The sequence below is a fragment of the Pteropus alecto genome, unplaced genomic scaffold (genome assembly GCF_000325575.1).
Source record: "Pteropus alecto unplaced genomic scaffold, ASM32557v1 scaffold196, whole genome shotgun sequence".
Taxonomy (NCBI): domain Eukaryota; kingdom Metazoa; phylum Chordata; class Mammalia; order Chiroptera; family Pteropodidae; genus Pteropus; species Pteropus alecto.
In genome coordinates, this window is record NW_006439717.1 from 1,334,023 (window position 1) to 1,346,229 (window position 12,207).

Below are 12,207 nucleotides of genomic sequence, written 5' to 3' on the forward strand. Positions count from 1 at the left end.
CCTCCCGCCCAGTCCCGTGACCCGTTTGCCCCATTGCATAAGCCACCCCGACCCCAGCCCCCTGAAGTTGCCTTCAAGGCTGGGCCTCTAGCCCACACTCCGCTGGGGGCTGGGGGCTTCCCAGCAGCCCTGCCCTCGGGTCCGGCAGGTGAGCTTCATGCCAAGGTCCCAAGTGGGCAGCCCCCCAATTTTGCCCGGTCCCCTGGGACAGGTGCATTTGTGGGTGCCCCTTCTTCTATGCGTTTCACTTTCCCTCAGGCAGTAGGGGAGCCTTCTTCCCTAAAGCCCCCTGTCCCTCAGCCTGGTCTCCCTCCACCCCATGGGATCAACAGCCATTTTGGGCCTGGCCCTAATTTGGGCAAGCCTCAAAGCACAAACTACTCAGTAGCCACAGGGAACTTCCACCAATCGGGCAGCCCCCTGGGATCCAGCAGCGGGTCCACAGGAGAGGGCTATGGGCTGTCCCCACTACGACCCCCGTCAGTCCTACCACCACCTGCACCCGATGGATCCCTCCCTTACCCGCCCCATGGAGCCTCACAGCGGGCTGGCATCACCTCTCCAGTCGATAAGCGAGAAGACCCAGGGGCTGGAATGGCCAGCTCTTTGGCAGCACCCGAACTTCCAGGTACCCAGGACCCAGGCATCTCTACCCTCAGCCAGACAGAGCTGGAGAAGCAACGGCAGGTGAGTCAACATCATGGAGCTGAGCCCCCTATATCTCTACTGTCCCTGTACCAGCTCTGTGATTGGAGTAGGACAGATAGACTTCTCATCTCTGTTTTCTGCACAGCGCCAGCGACTGCGGGAGCTTCTGATTCGGCAGCAGATCCAGCGCAACACCCTGCGGCAAGAGAAGGAAACAGCTGCGGCAGCTGCAGGAGCAGTGGGGCCCCCGGGCAGCTGGGGTGCTGAGTCTAGCAGCCCTGCCTTTGAGCAGCTGAGTCGAGGCCAGACTCCCTTCGCTGGGACCCAGGTAGGTAGAGTTGCAAGGGGTGGTGGTCCCAGGTTATTGAAGGTGGCCCCACCTTCATCTACCTTTATCTCTCCTAGGACAAGAGCAGTCTTGTGGGGCTGCCCCCCAGCAAGTTGAGTGGCCCCATCTTGGGGCCAGGGGCTTTCCCCAGTGATGACCGACTCTCCCGGCCACCTCCACCAGCCACTCCTTCCTCCATGGATGTAAATAGCCGGTGAGGCTTCAGGGAGTTCCCTGAGGATTCACTGTTGTATGCTGCCTCTGATTTCACCTGTTACTCTAATCCTTCTACAGTACCATTTACTCTTCTTCTCTCCTACTCCTCCCTTACTGATTAACTTCACCCTTCCCCACTGTCCTAGGCTCATGTTTTAGTTCTTCATCCTGGTGTTATCTTACTGACTACTTCATATTCTTCCAGGCAACTGGTGGGAGGCTCCCAAGCCTTCTATCAGCGAGCACCCTATCCTGGGTCCCTGCCCTTACAGCAGCAGCAGCAGCACTTGTGGCAGCAGCAGCAGCAGCAACAACAGCAGCAGCAGCAGCAGCAGCAGGCAACAGCAGCAACCTCCATGAGACTTGCCATGTCTACTCGCTTTCCATCAGCTCCTGGGCCTGAACTTGGTCGCCAAGCCCTAGGTTCCCCCTTGGTGGGACTTCCCACCCGCTTGCCTGGCCCTGGTGAACCAGTGCCTGGTCCAGCCGGTCCTGCCCAATTCATTGAGTTGCGGCACAATGTACAGAAAGGACTAGGACCTGGGGGGTCTCCATTTCCTGGTCAGGGCCCCCATCAAAGACCCCGTTTTTACCCTGTAAGTGAGGATTCCCACCGACTGGCTACTGAAGGGCTTCGTGGCCTAGCGGTATCAGGCCTTCCCCCACAGAAACCCTCAGCCCTGCCGGCACCTGAACTGAACAACAGTCTCCATCCAGCGCCCCACACCAAGGGTCCCACCCTGCCCACTGGCTTGGAGCTGGTTAGCCGGCCCCCCTCAAGCACTGAACTTGGCCGCCCCCCTCCTCTGGCTCTGGAAGCTGGGAAGTTACCCTGTGAGGACACTGAGCTGGATGATGACTTTGATGCCCACAAAGCCCTAGAGGATGATGAGGAGCTTGCTCACCTGGGCTTGGGTGTGGATGTGGCCAAAGGAGATGATGAGCTTGGCACCTTGGAAAACCTGGAGACCAATGACCCCCACCTTGATGACCTGCTCAATGGGGATGAGTTTGACCTACTAGCCTATACTGACCCTGAGTTGGACACTGGGGACAAGAAAGACATCTTCAATGAGCACCTGAGGCTGGTAGAGTCAGCCAATGAAAAGGCTGAGCGGGAGGCCCTGCTGCGGGGGGTGGAGCCAGGACCCCTGGGCCCTGAGGAGCACCCTCCCCCTGCTGCTGATACCTCTGAGTCCCGTCTGGCACCGGTGCTCCCTGAGGTGAAACCCAAGGTGGAGGAAGGTGGACGCCACCCTTCCCCTTGCCAATTCACCATCACCACCCCCAAGGTAGAGACAGCACCTGCCACCACTTCCCTAGGCCTGGGGCTAAAGCCAGGACAGAGTGTGATGGGCAGCCGGGACACCCGGATGGGCACAGGGCCCTTTTCTAGCAGTGGGCACACAGCTGAGAAGGGCCCCTTTGGAGCCACAGGAGGACCACCAGCTCACCTGTTGACCCCCAGCCCACTGAGTGGCCCAGGAGGGTCCTCCCTACTGGAAAAATTTGAGCTAGAGAGTGGGTCCCTGACCTTGCCCAGTGGACATGCAGCATCTGGGGATGAGCTGGACAAGATGGAGAGCTCACTGGTAGCCAGTGAGTTACCCCTGCTTATCGAGGACCTGTTGGAACATGAGAAAAAGGAGCTGCAGAAGAAGCAGCAGCTTTCAGCACAGCTACAGCCTGTGCAGCAGCAGCAACAGCAGCATTCTCTACTAACCACACCAGGCCCTGCCCAAGCCATGTCTTTGCCACATGAGGGCTCTTCTTCCAATTTGGCTGGGCCCCAACAGCAGCTTACTCTGGGACTTGGAGGTCCCCGACAGCCAGGCTTATCCCAACCACTGCTGCCCACTCAGCCACCAGCTCATTCCCTCCAGCAGCGCCTGGCCCCATCCATGGCCATGGCATCCAATCAAGGGCATATGCTAAGTGGGCAGCATGGCGGGCAGGCAGGCTTGGTACCCCAGCAGAACCCACAGCCAGTGCTGGCCCAGAAGCCCATGGGTACCATGCCACCTTCCATGTGCATGAAACCCCAACAGCTGGCGATGCAGCAACAGCTGGCTAACAGCTTCTTCCCTGATACAGGTAACCACAGCTCGGGGCACTAGATTAGTTAATTACTCAGGTGATAACTGTTACCGCAAAATGGGCACTGAGGCTGCAGACCTAAGATAATCCATAGTTAAGGGAGATGGGACACAAAGTTTTGGCTAAAAACCATACTAGTGGTGTAGGCAGAAGCACTGTGGCTTTTAAAAAGTGAGGAACAGTGACTGGCAGGTAGTAGGCATTCAGTTGTTTAAGGGAGTGAATGGGTTGAATGCATGAAGCCTGATTAGCAAAGGCTTTGTAGCCGTGGTGAAACAAGATTAGAACTTAGAGGGAAATGGCGTAAGAGAAAGCACTCCAGGTAAGTGAAAAGACTTGAGTCAGACCATAGTGGCAAGAAAGCCAATGGGGGCTATCTGGAGACTATGAGTGAACTGGTTAGGCTGGAGTAGACTGTACAGAGGGAAGTGAGTGAGCACTACTATAATTTTTGGAGAGGTAAGAAGCAGGGACAGATTGAAAACCTCAAATTGTAATAGTGTTTATTGAGTAATTATTATTTGCCACGCAGTGTACTGAGCATTTTACATTCTTCATATAACCATCACAACAAACTCATTAAAATAGTTACTGTTATCGATTATAGAAAAAACCGAGGCATGGAGGTTAAGTAGCTTGACCAGGATCACACAACTAACAGAGCTAGAGTTTGAACCCTGGCCCTCTGGTCTTAACTGTGTTACTGCCTCAGAATACCAGGAGAAGGAGTTCGGTTAACCTGTTAGAAAGTAAGGAGTCGGTTAAGTTTTCTGAGCAGTGGAGAAATGTGCAGGGTGCAAAGTTTTAGGAAGATAGAAGTTTCTGGTGGTTGCTTATTTCTTCTTTGCTACCCAGCATCCTGGACAGGCAAGAGAGAGTGCTGTTGGTGATACGTGTGGGGCCCAAAACAGCTCTGGCATCTAGGGCTTTGGCACAGGGCCCACATCTTGGGTTCTTGGGCTGCACTATTTGCCTTAAGAACACTACTCTTGAACGCTTTCTAGGTCTTAAAGTGTATAGCTAACCCTTGAGCAGTGCAGGGTTAGGAGTACTGACTTAGTAGTCAAAAATCTGTATAACTTTTGAATCTCCAAAAAATTAACCACTAATAGTCTCCTATTGATCAGAAGAAGCCTTACTGATAACATGAACAGTCAATTAACACCTGTTTTATATGTTTTATGCGTTACATACTCTACTTTTACAATAAAGTAAGAGAAAAAAGACCTTCAAAATCATAACGAAGAAAAAATTTACCATGCTTATTGAATACATTCACATTTACAATATTGAAAAAAGTCTGTGTTTAAGTGGACTCGTGCAGTTCAAACCTGTGTTGTTCAAGAGTCAACTCAACTTTTGTCAGGTGATCTCAATAGCTCCATGAGGTAGGCAAAGTAGAGAGTCATGGTCTCTATCAAAGAGAGGAGTAAATTGAGGCTCAGGTAAAATAACATTGATATATTGACTCAACAAATATTTACTGAATACTTTTTCCTAGCAGTGTGCAAGTAAAAACAGGGCCACGTGTCCTGTGAATAACAGAGCTGAGTCACCCAGGCTGTCTGGCTCCTGGTCCACTGGTCTTTCCATTATGCATGACAATGTTTTGCTTGGTTTGGTAGAGGTCCAAGTGTTGGAAGGAACAGCAGACATAGAATAGGACCATTAACCCAAATGCCCAGCTCACTTGGGTCTTTCCTGTCCAGACCTGGACAAATTTGCTGCAGAAGATATCATTGATCCCATTGCAAAGGCCAAGATGGTGGCTTTGAAAGGCATCAAGAAGGTGATGGCTCAGGGCAGCATTGGAGTGGCACCTGGTATGAACAGGTAGGACTTGCGGGGTAGGGGTGTTGGCTCCCTCCCTTCCCCTTCCTGATACCCCTTTATACTTTCCCACTTCTTTGCTTTTCAACTTTCCCTGTCACCAACACATCTTATTTACTTTGGCGGACTCTAGGCAACAAGTGTCCTTGCTAGCCCAGAGGCTCTCAGGGGGGCCTGGCAGTGATCTGCAGAACCATGTGGCAGCTGGGAGTGGCCAAGTAAGTGGTCAGGTGGGAGTAAGAACTTGTGTCCCATGCCATTAGGCCACCCTTCTTAGGGCCTGGTATGGAACAGTGACACTTTAGCAGCCTCTTTCACCACAGGAGCGGAGTGCCAGTGACCCCTCCCAGCCTCGTCCTAATCCACCCACTTTTGCCCAGGGAGTGATCAGTGAGTATGAGGACAGGGAGGAGTGCACAAGAAAGTGGCTTGGGGTATGTTGAAGCAGAGGGATTAGGGTCAGCATTTTGCAGGTCCTGACACCCAGCTTCCTTTCCCAGATGAGGCTGACCAACGGCAGTATGAGGAGTGGCTGTTCCATACTCAACAGCTCCTACAGATGCAGCTGAAGGTGCTAGAGGAGCAGATCGGTGTGCACCGCAAGTCCCGGAAGGCTCTCTGTGCCAAGCAGCGCACTGCCAAAAAGGCTGGCCGGGAGTTCCCAGAGGCTGATGCTGAGAAGCTCAAGCTGGTCACAGAGCAGCAGAGCAAAATCCAGAAACAGCTGGATCAGGTTGGAAAAGCAGGCTTCAGCCTAGAAACGAGCCCAGGAAGAGGGATGGTATGGGTGGGCCGGCTTGAAGCTGACATATCTGACCCTCCCCTGTTAGGTTCGGAAGCAACAAAAAGAGCACACAAATCTCATGGCAGAATATCGGAATAAGCAGCAGCAGCAGCAACAGCAACAGCAGCAGCAACAGCAGCAGCAGCAGCAGCAGCAGCAGCAGCAGCAGCATGCAGCGGTGCTGGCCCTTAGCCCTTCCCAGAGTCCCCGGCTACTCACCAAGCTCCCTGGTCAGCTGCTCCCTGGCCATGGGCTGCAGCCACCACAGGGGCCACCCAGTGGGCAAGCTGCAGGTCTTCGCCTGCCCCCAGGGGGCATGGCATTGCCTGGACAAGCTGGCGGCCCATTCCTCAACACAACCCTGGCCCAACAGCCACAACAGCAACATTCTGGTGGGGCTGGGGCCCTGGCTGGCCCCTCAGGGGGCTTTTTCCCTAGCAACCTTACTCTTCGAGGCCTGGGACCTGATTCAAGGCTTTTACAGGAGCGGCAGCTGCAGCTACAGCAGCAGCGCATGCAACTCGCCCAGAAACTGCAACAGCAGCAGCAGCACCATCTCTTAGGACAGGTGACAGTCCAGCAGCAACAGCAACAGGGTCCAGGTGTCCAGGCCAGCCAGGCTCTGGGTCCCAAGCCCCAGGGACTTCTGCCTCCCAACAGCCATCAGGGCCTCTTGGTCCAGCAGGTGTCCCCACAGCCACCCCAGGGGCCCCAGGGCATGCTGGGCCCTGCCCAGGTGGCAGTGTTGCAGCAACAACACCCTGGAGCTTTGGGCCCTCAGGGCCCTCACAGACAGGTACTTCTGACCCAGTCCCGGTTGCCAAGTTCACCTCAGCTGGCACAACAGAGTCAGGGCCTTATGGGACACCGGCTGGTCACAGCTCAGCAGCAGCAGCACCAACAGCAGGGAGCCATGGCAGGGCTTTCTCATCTTCAGCAGGGTCTGATACCACATAATGGGCAACCCAAACTGAGTGCTCAGCCAGTGGCCTCCTTACAGCAGCAGCAGCAGCAGCAGCAACAGCAACAGCAACAGCAGCAACAACAGCTTCAGCAGCAGCAGCAGCTTCAACAGCAGCAGCAGCTTCAACAGCAGCAGCAGCTACAACAGCAGCAGCAGGTACAGCTTCAGCAGCAACAACAGCTACAACAGCAGCAGCAGCAGCAGCAACAACAGCTGCAACAGCAGCAGCAGCAATTTCAACAACAGCAGCAGATGGGTCTGTTAAACCAGAGTCGAACTTTACTATCTCCTCAGCAACAGCAGCAGCAGGTGGCACTTGGTCCTGGCATGCCAGCCAAGCCTTTACAACATTTTTCTAGCCCCGGAACTCTGGGCCCAGCTCTTCTCCTAACAGGCAAGGAACAAAGCATTGTAGAGACGGCTCTTCCTCCTGAGGTCTCTGAGGGGACCTCTACACATCAGGGAGGGCCGGTAGCAATAGGGACTGTACCTGAGGCAATGGCCGCTGAACCAGGAGAGGTAAAGCCTTCACTCTCTGGGGATTCACAACTCCCTGTCCAATCCCAGGTCCAGCCTCAGCCCAACTCTGTGCCTCTGCAGCCACCTCTGAGGCTCCCAGGACAACAGCAGCAGCAAGTTAACTTGCTCCACACAGCAGGTGTGGGAAGCCATGGACAACCAGGCAGTGGATCATCTGAGGCCTCCTCTGTGCCCCACCTTCTGGCCCAATCCTCTGTTTCCTTAGGGGAGCAGCCTGGGCCCATGACTCAGAACCTTCTGGGCCCCCAACAGCCCCTTGGACTAGAGCGGCCCATGCAAAATAATGCAGGGCCACAGCCTGCCAAACCGGGATCTGTCCCCCAATCTGGGCAGGGCCTGCCTGGGGCTGGAGTCATGCCGACAGTGGGTCAGCTTCGAGCACAGCTCCAAGGAGTCCTGGCCAAAAACCCACAGCTGCGGCACTTGAGTCCTCAGCAGCAACAGCAGCTACAGGCACTCCTCATGCAGCGGCAGCTACAGCAGAGTCAGGCAGTACGCCAGACCCCACCCTACCAGGAGCCTGGGACCCAGCCCTCTCCTCTCCAAGGCCTCCTAGGCCGCCAACCCCAACTTGGGGGCTTCCCTGGATCCCAGACAGGCCCCCTCCAGGAGCTAGGGGTAGGGCTTCGACCTCAGGGCCCACCCCGGCTCCATGCCCCACAAGGAGCCTTACCCACAGGACCAGTTCTTGGTCCTGTCCATCCCACACCTCCTCCATCCAGCCCTCAAGAGCCAAAGAGACCTTCCTCACAATTACCTTCCCCTACCTCCCAGCTCCCCTCTGAGGCCCAGCTCACCCCCACCCAGTCAGGGACCCCAAGACCCCAGGGGCCAACCTTGGAGCTGCCTCCTGGGAGGGTCTCACCTGCTGCTGCTCAGCTTGCGGATACTTTCTTTGGCAAGGGTCTGGGACCTTGGGACCCCTCAGACAATATAGTGGAAGCCCAGAAGCCGGAGCAGAGCAGCCTCGTACCTGGGCATCTGGAGCGAGTGAATGGGCAGGCAGTGCCCGAGCCACCCCATCTCAGTATCAAGCAGGAACCTCGGGAAGAGCCGTGTGCCCTAGGATCCCAGGTGGTGAAGAGGGAGGCCAATGGGGAACCACTAGGGGCACCAGGTACCAGCAACCACCTCCTGCTGGCAGGCCCCCGCTCAGAAGCCGGGCATCTGCTCTTGCAGAAGCTTCTACGGGCAAAGAATGTGCAACTCAGCACTGGGCGGGGGCCCGAGGGTCTGCGAGCGGAGATCAACGGGCACATTGACAGCAAGTTGGCTGGGCTGGAGCAGAAACTACAGGGTAGCCCCAGCAACAAGGAGGTGAGTACTCCATCTAGAGTGGTGCAGGTAGAGTGGGGCCTGGAGCCTGGGGCAGAGTGAGCAGGTCTGGGTCAGACAGAAGAGATGAGGGCTCTGAGGAAGACAGCAGCCTTCACTGTGGGTTTATCTGGTTTAGGATACGGCAGCCAGGAAGCCTTTGACACCGAAGCCCAAGCGGGTACAGAAGGCAAGCGACAGGTTGGTGAGCTCCCGAAAGAAGCTGCGGAAGGAGGACGGGGTCAGGGCCAGCGAGGCCTTGCTGAAACAGCTAAAACAGGTGACCCCCAGGAGCCAGTCCCCTGGTCCCATCCCAGGATAGGGGGCACCCTGGCCCCGAGCTGTGCAGTGACAGAGATGTACAAGCTGCAGTTTCCAACCTTGTCATCTTGCCCCTCCTAGGAGCTGTCCCTGCTGCCCCTAACGGAGCCTACCATCACCGCCAATTTTAGCCTCTTTGCTCCCTTTGGCAGTGGCTGCCCAATCAATGGGCAGTGCCAGCTGAGGGGGGCTTTTGGAAGTGGGGCGCTGCCCACTGGCCCTGACTACTATTCCCAGCTGCTTACCAAGGTCAGAAAAATGGCAATACCTTTTGGGGATGATGAGGTTCTTGGGGAGGTGGAGGTGGGAGAGGAAGTCTTCAGGAAGTTGCTGATATAGTGTGGGGCAGGAGTCTCCCTATGCCATCTTGCACACAACACCCCACCCCACCCCCAGAATAACCCGAGTAACCCGCCGACACCACCCTCGTCGCTGCCCCCCACCCCACCCCCATCGGTGCAGCAGAAGATGGTCAATGGTGTCACTCCCTCTGAAGAACTGGGGGAACACCCCAAGGATGCCACCTCTGCCCGAGATACTGAAGGGACGCTGAGGGGTAAGTCAAGAGCAGAGTGGGCCTCCTTCCCTAGTAGAATTTGGTGGCTGGGGTCCAAGCCAGTCAGTGTACCCTGCCATACAGTTTGAGATAGGAGTAGTTGCATGTTACTCTGAAACAACTGGTACCTGAGATAGGAAAGGCTTCTTTAGGACTGATTTGTTGTAGGCAAGGTTGAGCTTCTGGAGTCTAGAGCAAAGGCAGCAGGGGAGGCGGATGATAGGGAGAGTGTTAATGAAGCTTTTGTTTATAAGGAACAGCCAGCCTTGGTACAAAACCATAGTCAGATCTGGATTTGAATCCTGGCACCTGTGTTCATTTAGCTGTGTTACTACAGCCCAGTAACTTGATTGGCCTTTCTGAGCTTGAGTTTCCTCACTGTAAAACAGATATAATACTCGCTTAATGGAGTTGTTAAAAGATTATAAATAAAGAGTGTACCTAAAGCTCAGGGCCTGGCACATCAGAAAGGCTCAAATATAGCTCAGCTGCCCAGACTGGCAGGTGGGTGGATGGGTAGACAATGGTCATGATAGCTAAGCTAGATCTTGTACTAGCCAGGCCTAAAATGAGGATAAAGCACTATCAGATCTGGCTACCCTCAGCCTGACTCCTCTTCTCCCTGCCTGTTCCTCAGATGCTTCAGAGGTGAAGAGTCTAGACCTGCTGGCCGCCTTGCCTACACCCCCTCACAATCAGACTGAGGATGTCAGGTGGGAGTGGGGATAAAAATGGGGATGAGGGATGGGGGTAGGAAACAGGTTGCCTCATTTTTCCTATGGTTAATTGCAGATTTCAAGTAAGATTGTGATATCCACTAATCTCTAGATTTGGAAGTATGGGTCTGCAGGGTTGTAGTGACAAATGTCTCTATTTTTGGCCCACAGGATGGAGAGTGATGAGGATAGTGATTCTCCTGACAGCATTGTACCAGCTTCATCTCCTGAGAGCATCCTGGGAGAGGAGGCCCCTCGTTTTCCTCAGCTGGGCTCAGGCCGATGGGAACAGGAAGACCGAGCTCTCTCCCCGGTCATCCCAATCATTCCTCGGGCCAGCATCCCAGGTAGGGGCTGTCTGGGGCATGGCCAGGCCAGGCCAGGCTGGGTTGTCAGAGCTGCGGGGGGAGAGGCAACCGGGACTCACACAGGTCCCTCTTTCTCATTTAGTCTTCCCAGACACCAAACCTTATGAGGCCCTGGACCTGCAGGCCCCTGGGAAGCTGCCTGCCACAACTTGGGAAAAGGGCAAAGGAAGTGAGGTGTCAGTCATGCTGACAGTCTCTGCTGCTGCAGCCAAGGTGTGTCCTGGGGGTGCCTCAGAGGTTTAGGGGATGCTGGTCAGAGGACAGTCCCTAGAACTTATCTGAATAAATTCAGTTGTTCAAAACTAAGTACCAAAGACCTACTGTGTGTGAAAGCCTGGGCTAGAGGCTATGTGATTAGGGTAAATGAAGCTTATGTGAGCCTTGCCCTCAGGGGGGTTCACAGTCCTATGATAAAGATATCAAGTCAATAAATAAGGAGAGTGTATATACTGTGACACTTGCTACAGACAGCACGTCCCCATCACATTTGGTGAAACTTTTTAAAAAAATGTAGCAGAGTTTTGTAGTCAAAGAAAATGGAAAAATCCCATTTAAAACAACAAAACAGGGTTCTTAACTGTAAGACTCCTCAGATGCTGTAATTTGCTAGTGTGTATCATGGATCGCTCAAGTTATGGAACAGTGTGTATCATTTCCTAAACTTAATTGATACAGGCCCATTTTTGTGGAGTTCTTGTTAATGCCCATAGCAGTTTGGGAAAGGCCACTATAAAGCAAGTGTGTGAGAAGAGCAGGATGGCCCAGGGGCAGGACTGACTGGCCACATGGAGAGTTGTGTTTTAGGTGTCCTTGTCCCCACCAAGCCAGTGCTCACTGCACACACTCTGCTGATATGGCTCTCCCCTCCCCTTTCTTGCCCTGGTAGAACCTGAATGGTGTGATGGTGGCAGTGGCAGAGCTGCTAAGCATGAAGATCCCTAACTCCTACGAGGTGCTGTTTCCAGAGAGCCCTGCCCGGGCAGGCATTGAGCCTAAGAAGGGGGAAGCTGAGGGCCCTGGTGAGTGTGATAGGAAAACTCCTTGGGACCTGAGGGGAATGATTCTGGTGGAAGTTCTGATGGCTGCCTTCCTGCAGGTGGCAAAGAAAAGGGTCTGGGAGGCAAGAGCCCAGAAGGTGGCCCTGACTGGCTGAAGCAATTTGATGCAGTGTTGCCTGGCTACACCCTCAAGAGCCAGCTAGACATCTTAAGCCTCCTGAAACAGGTGGGTCTGGGGGAGAAAAAGAGGCGGGTATCTGGTTAGGACAAAGAAGACAGACAAGGCTTTTGAGAGAGAGGAATCTGGGTGGGAGGAGGGAGAAGGCTAGTTAAGTAAAGAACTGGCACTAACCATACAGGGCTCCTGCCTCCCTCCCATAGGAAAGCCCCGTCCCAGAGCTACCCACCCAACACAGCTATACCTACAATGTTTCCAATCTGGATGTGCGACAGCTCTCGGCCCCACCTCCTGAAGAACCCTCCCCTCCCCCATCTCCCTTGGCACCTTCTCCTGCCAGCCCCCCTGC

General features: G+C 54.5%; 1 protein-coding gene across 1 annotated transcript in view; it reads left to right on the forward strand.

Annotated features, from left to right (window-relative positions):
• The window catches only part of KMT2D (lysine methyltransferase 2D), a 45,766-nt gene that overhangs the window by 19,069 nt on the left and 14,490 nt on the right, over positions 1 to 12,207 (forward strand). Inside the window, exons 33-50 of the mRNA XM_025050249.1 lie at positions 1 to 687; positions 794 to 976; positions 1,054 to 1,190; positions 1,398 to 3,286; positions 4,999 to 5,122; positions 5,253 to 5,337; positions 5,443 to 5,509; positions 5,620 to 5,852; positions 5,950 to 8,724; positions 8,861 to 9,001; positions 9,124 to 9,291; positions 9,439 to 9,598; positions 10,236 to 10,311; positions 10,486 to 10,661; positions 10,765 to 10,895; positions 11,569 to 11,701; positions 11,779 to 11,906; positions 12,062 to 12,205. The exon at positions 1 to 687 is cut by the window's left edge and continues 1,188 nt beyond it. Coding sequence (XP_024906017.1) covers positions 1 to 687; positions 794 to 976; positions 1,054 to 1,190; positions 1,398 to 3,286; positions 4,999 to 5,122; positions 5,253 to 5,337; positions 5,443 to 5,509; positions 5,620 to 5,852; positions 5,950 to 8,724; positions 8,861 to 9,001; positions 9,124 to 9,291; positions 9,439 to 9,598; positions 10,236 to 10,311; positions 10,486 to 10,661; positions 10,765 to 10,895; positions 11,569 to 11,701; positions 11,779 to 11,906; positions 12,062 to 12,205 — 7,437 coding nt within the window. The remainder of the gene's footprint in view (positions 688 to 793; positions 977 to 1,053; positions 1,191 to 1,397; positions 3,287 to 4,998; positions 5,123 to 5,252; positions 5,338 to 5,442; positions 5,510 to 5,619; positions 5,853 to 5,949; positions 8,725 to 8,860; positions 9,002 to 9,123; positions 9,292 to 9,438; positions 9,599 to 10,235; positions 10,312 to 10,485; positions 10,662 to 10,764; positions 10,896 to 11,568; positions 11,702 to 11,778; positions 11,907 to 12,061; positions 12,206 to 12,207) is intronic.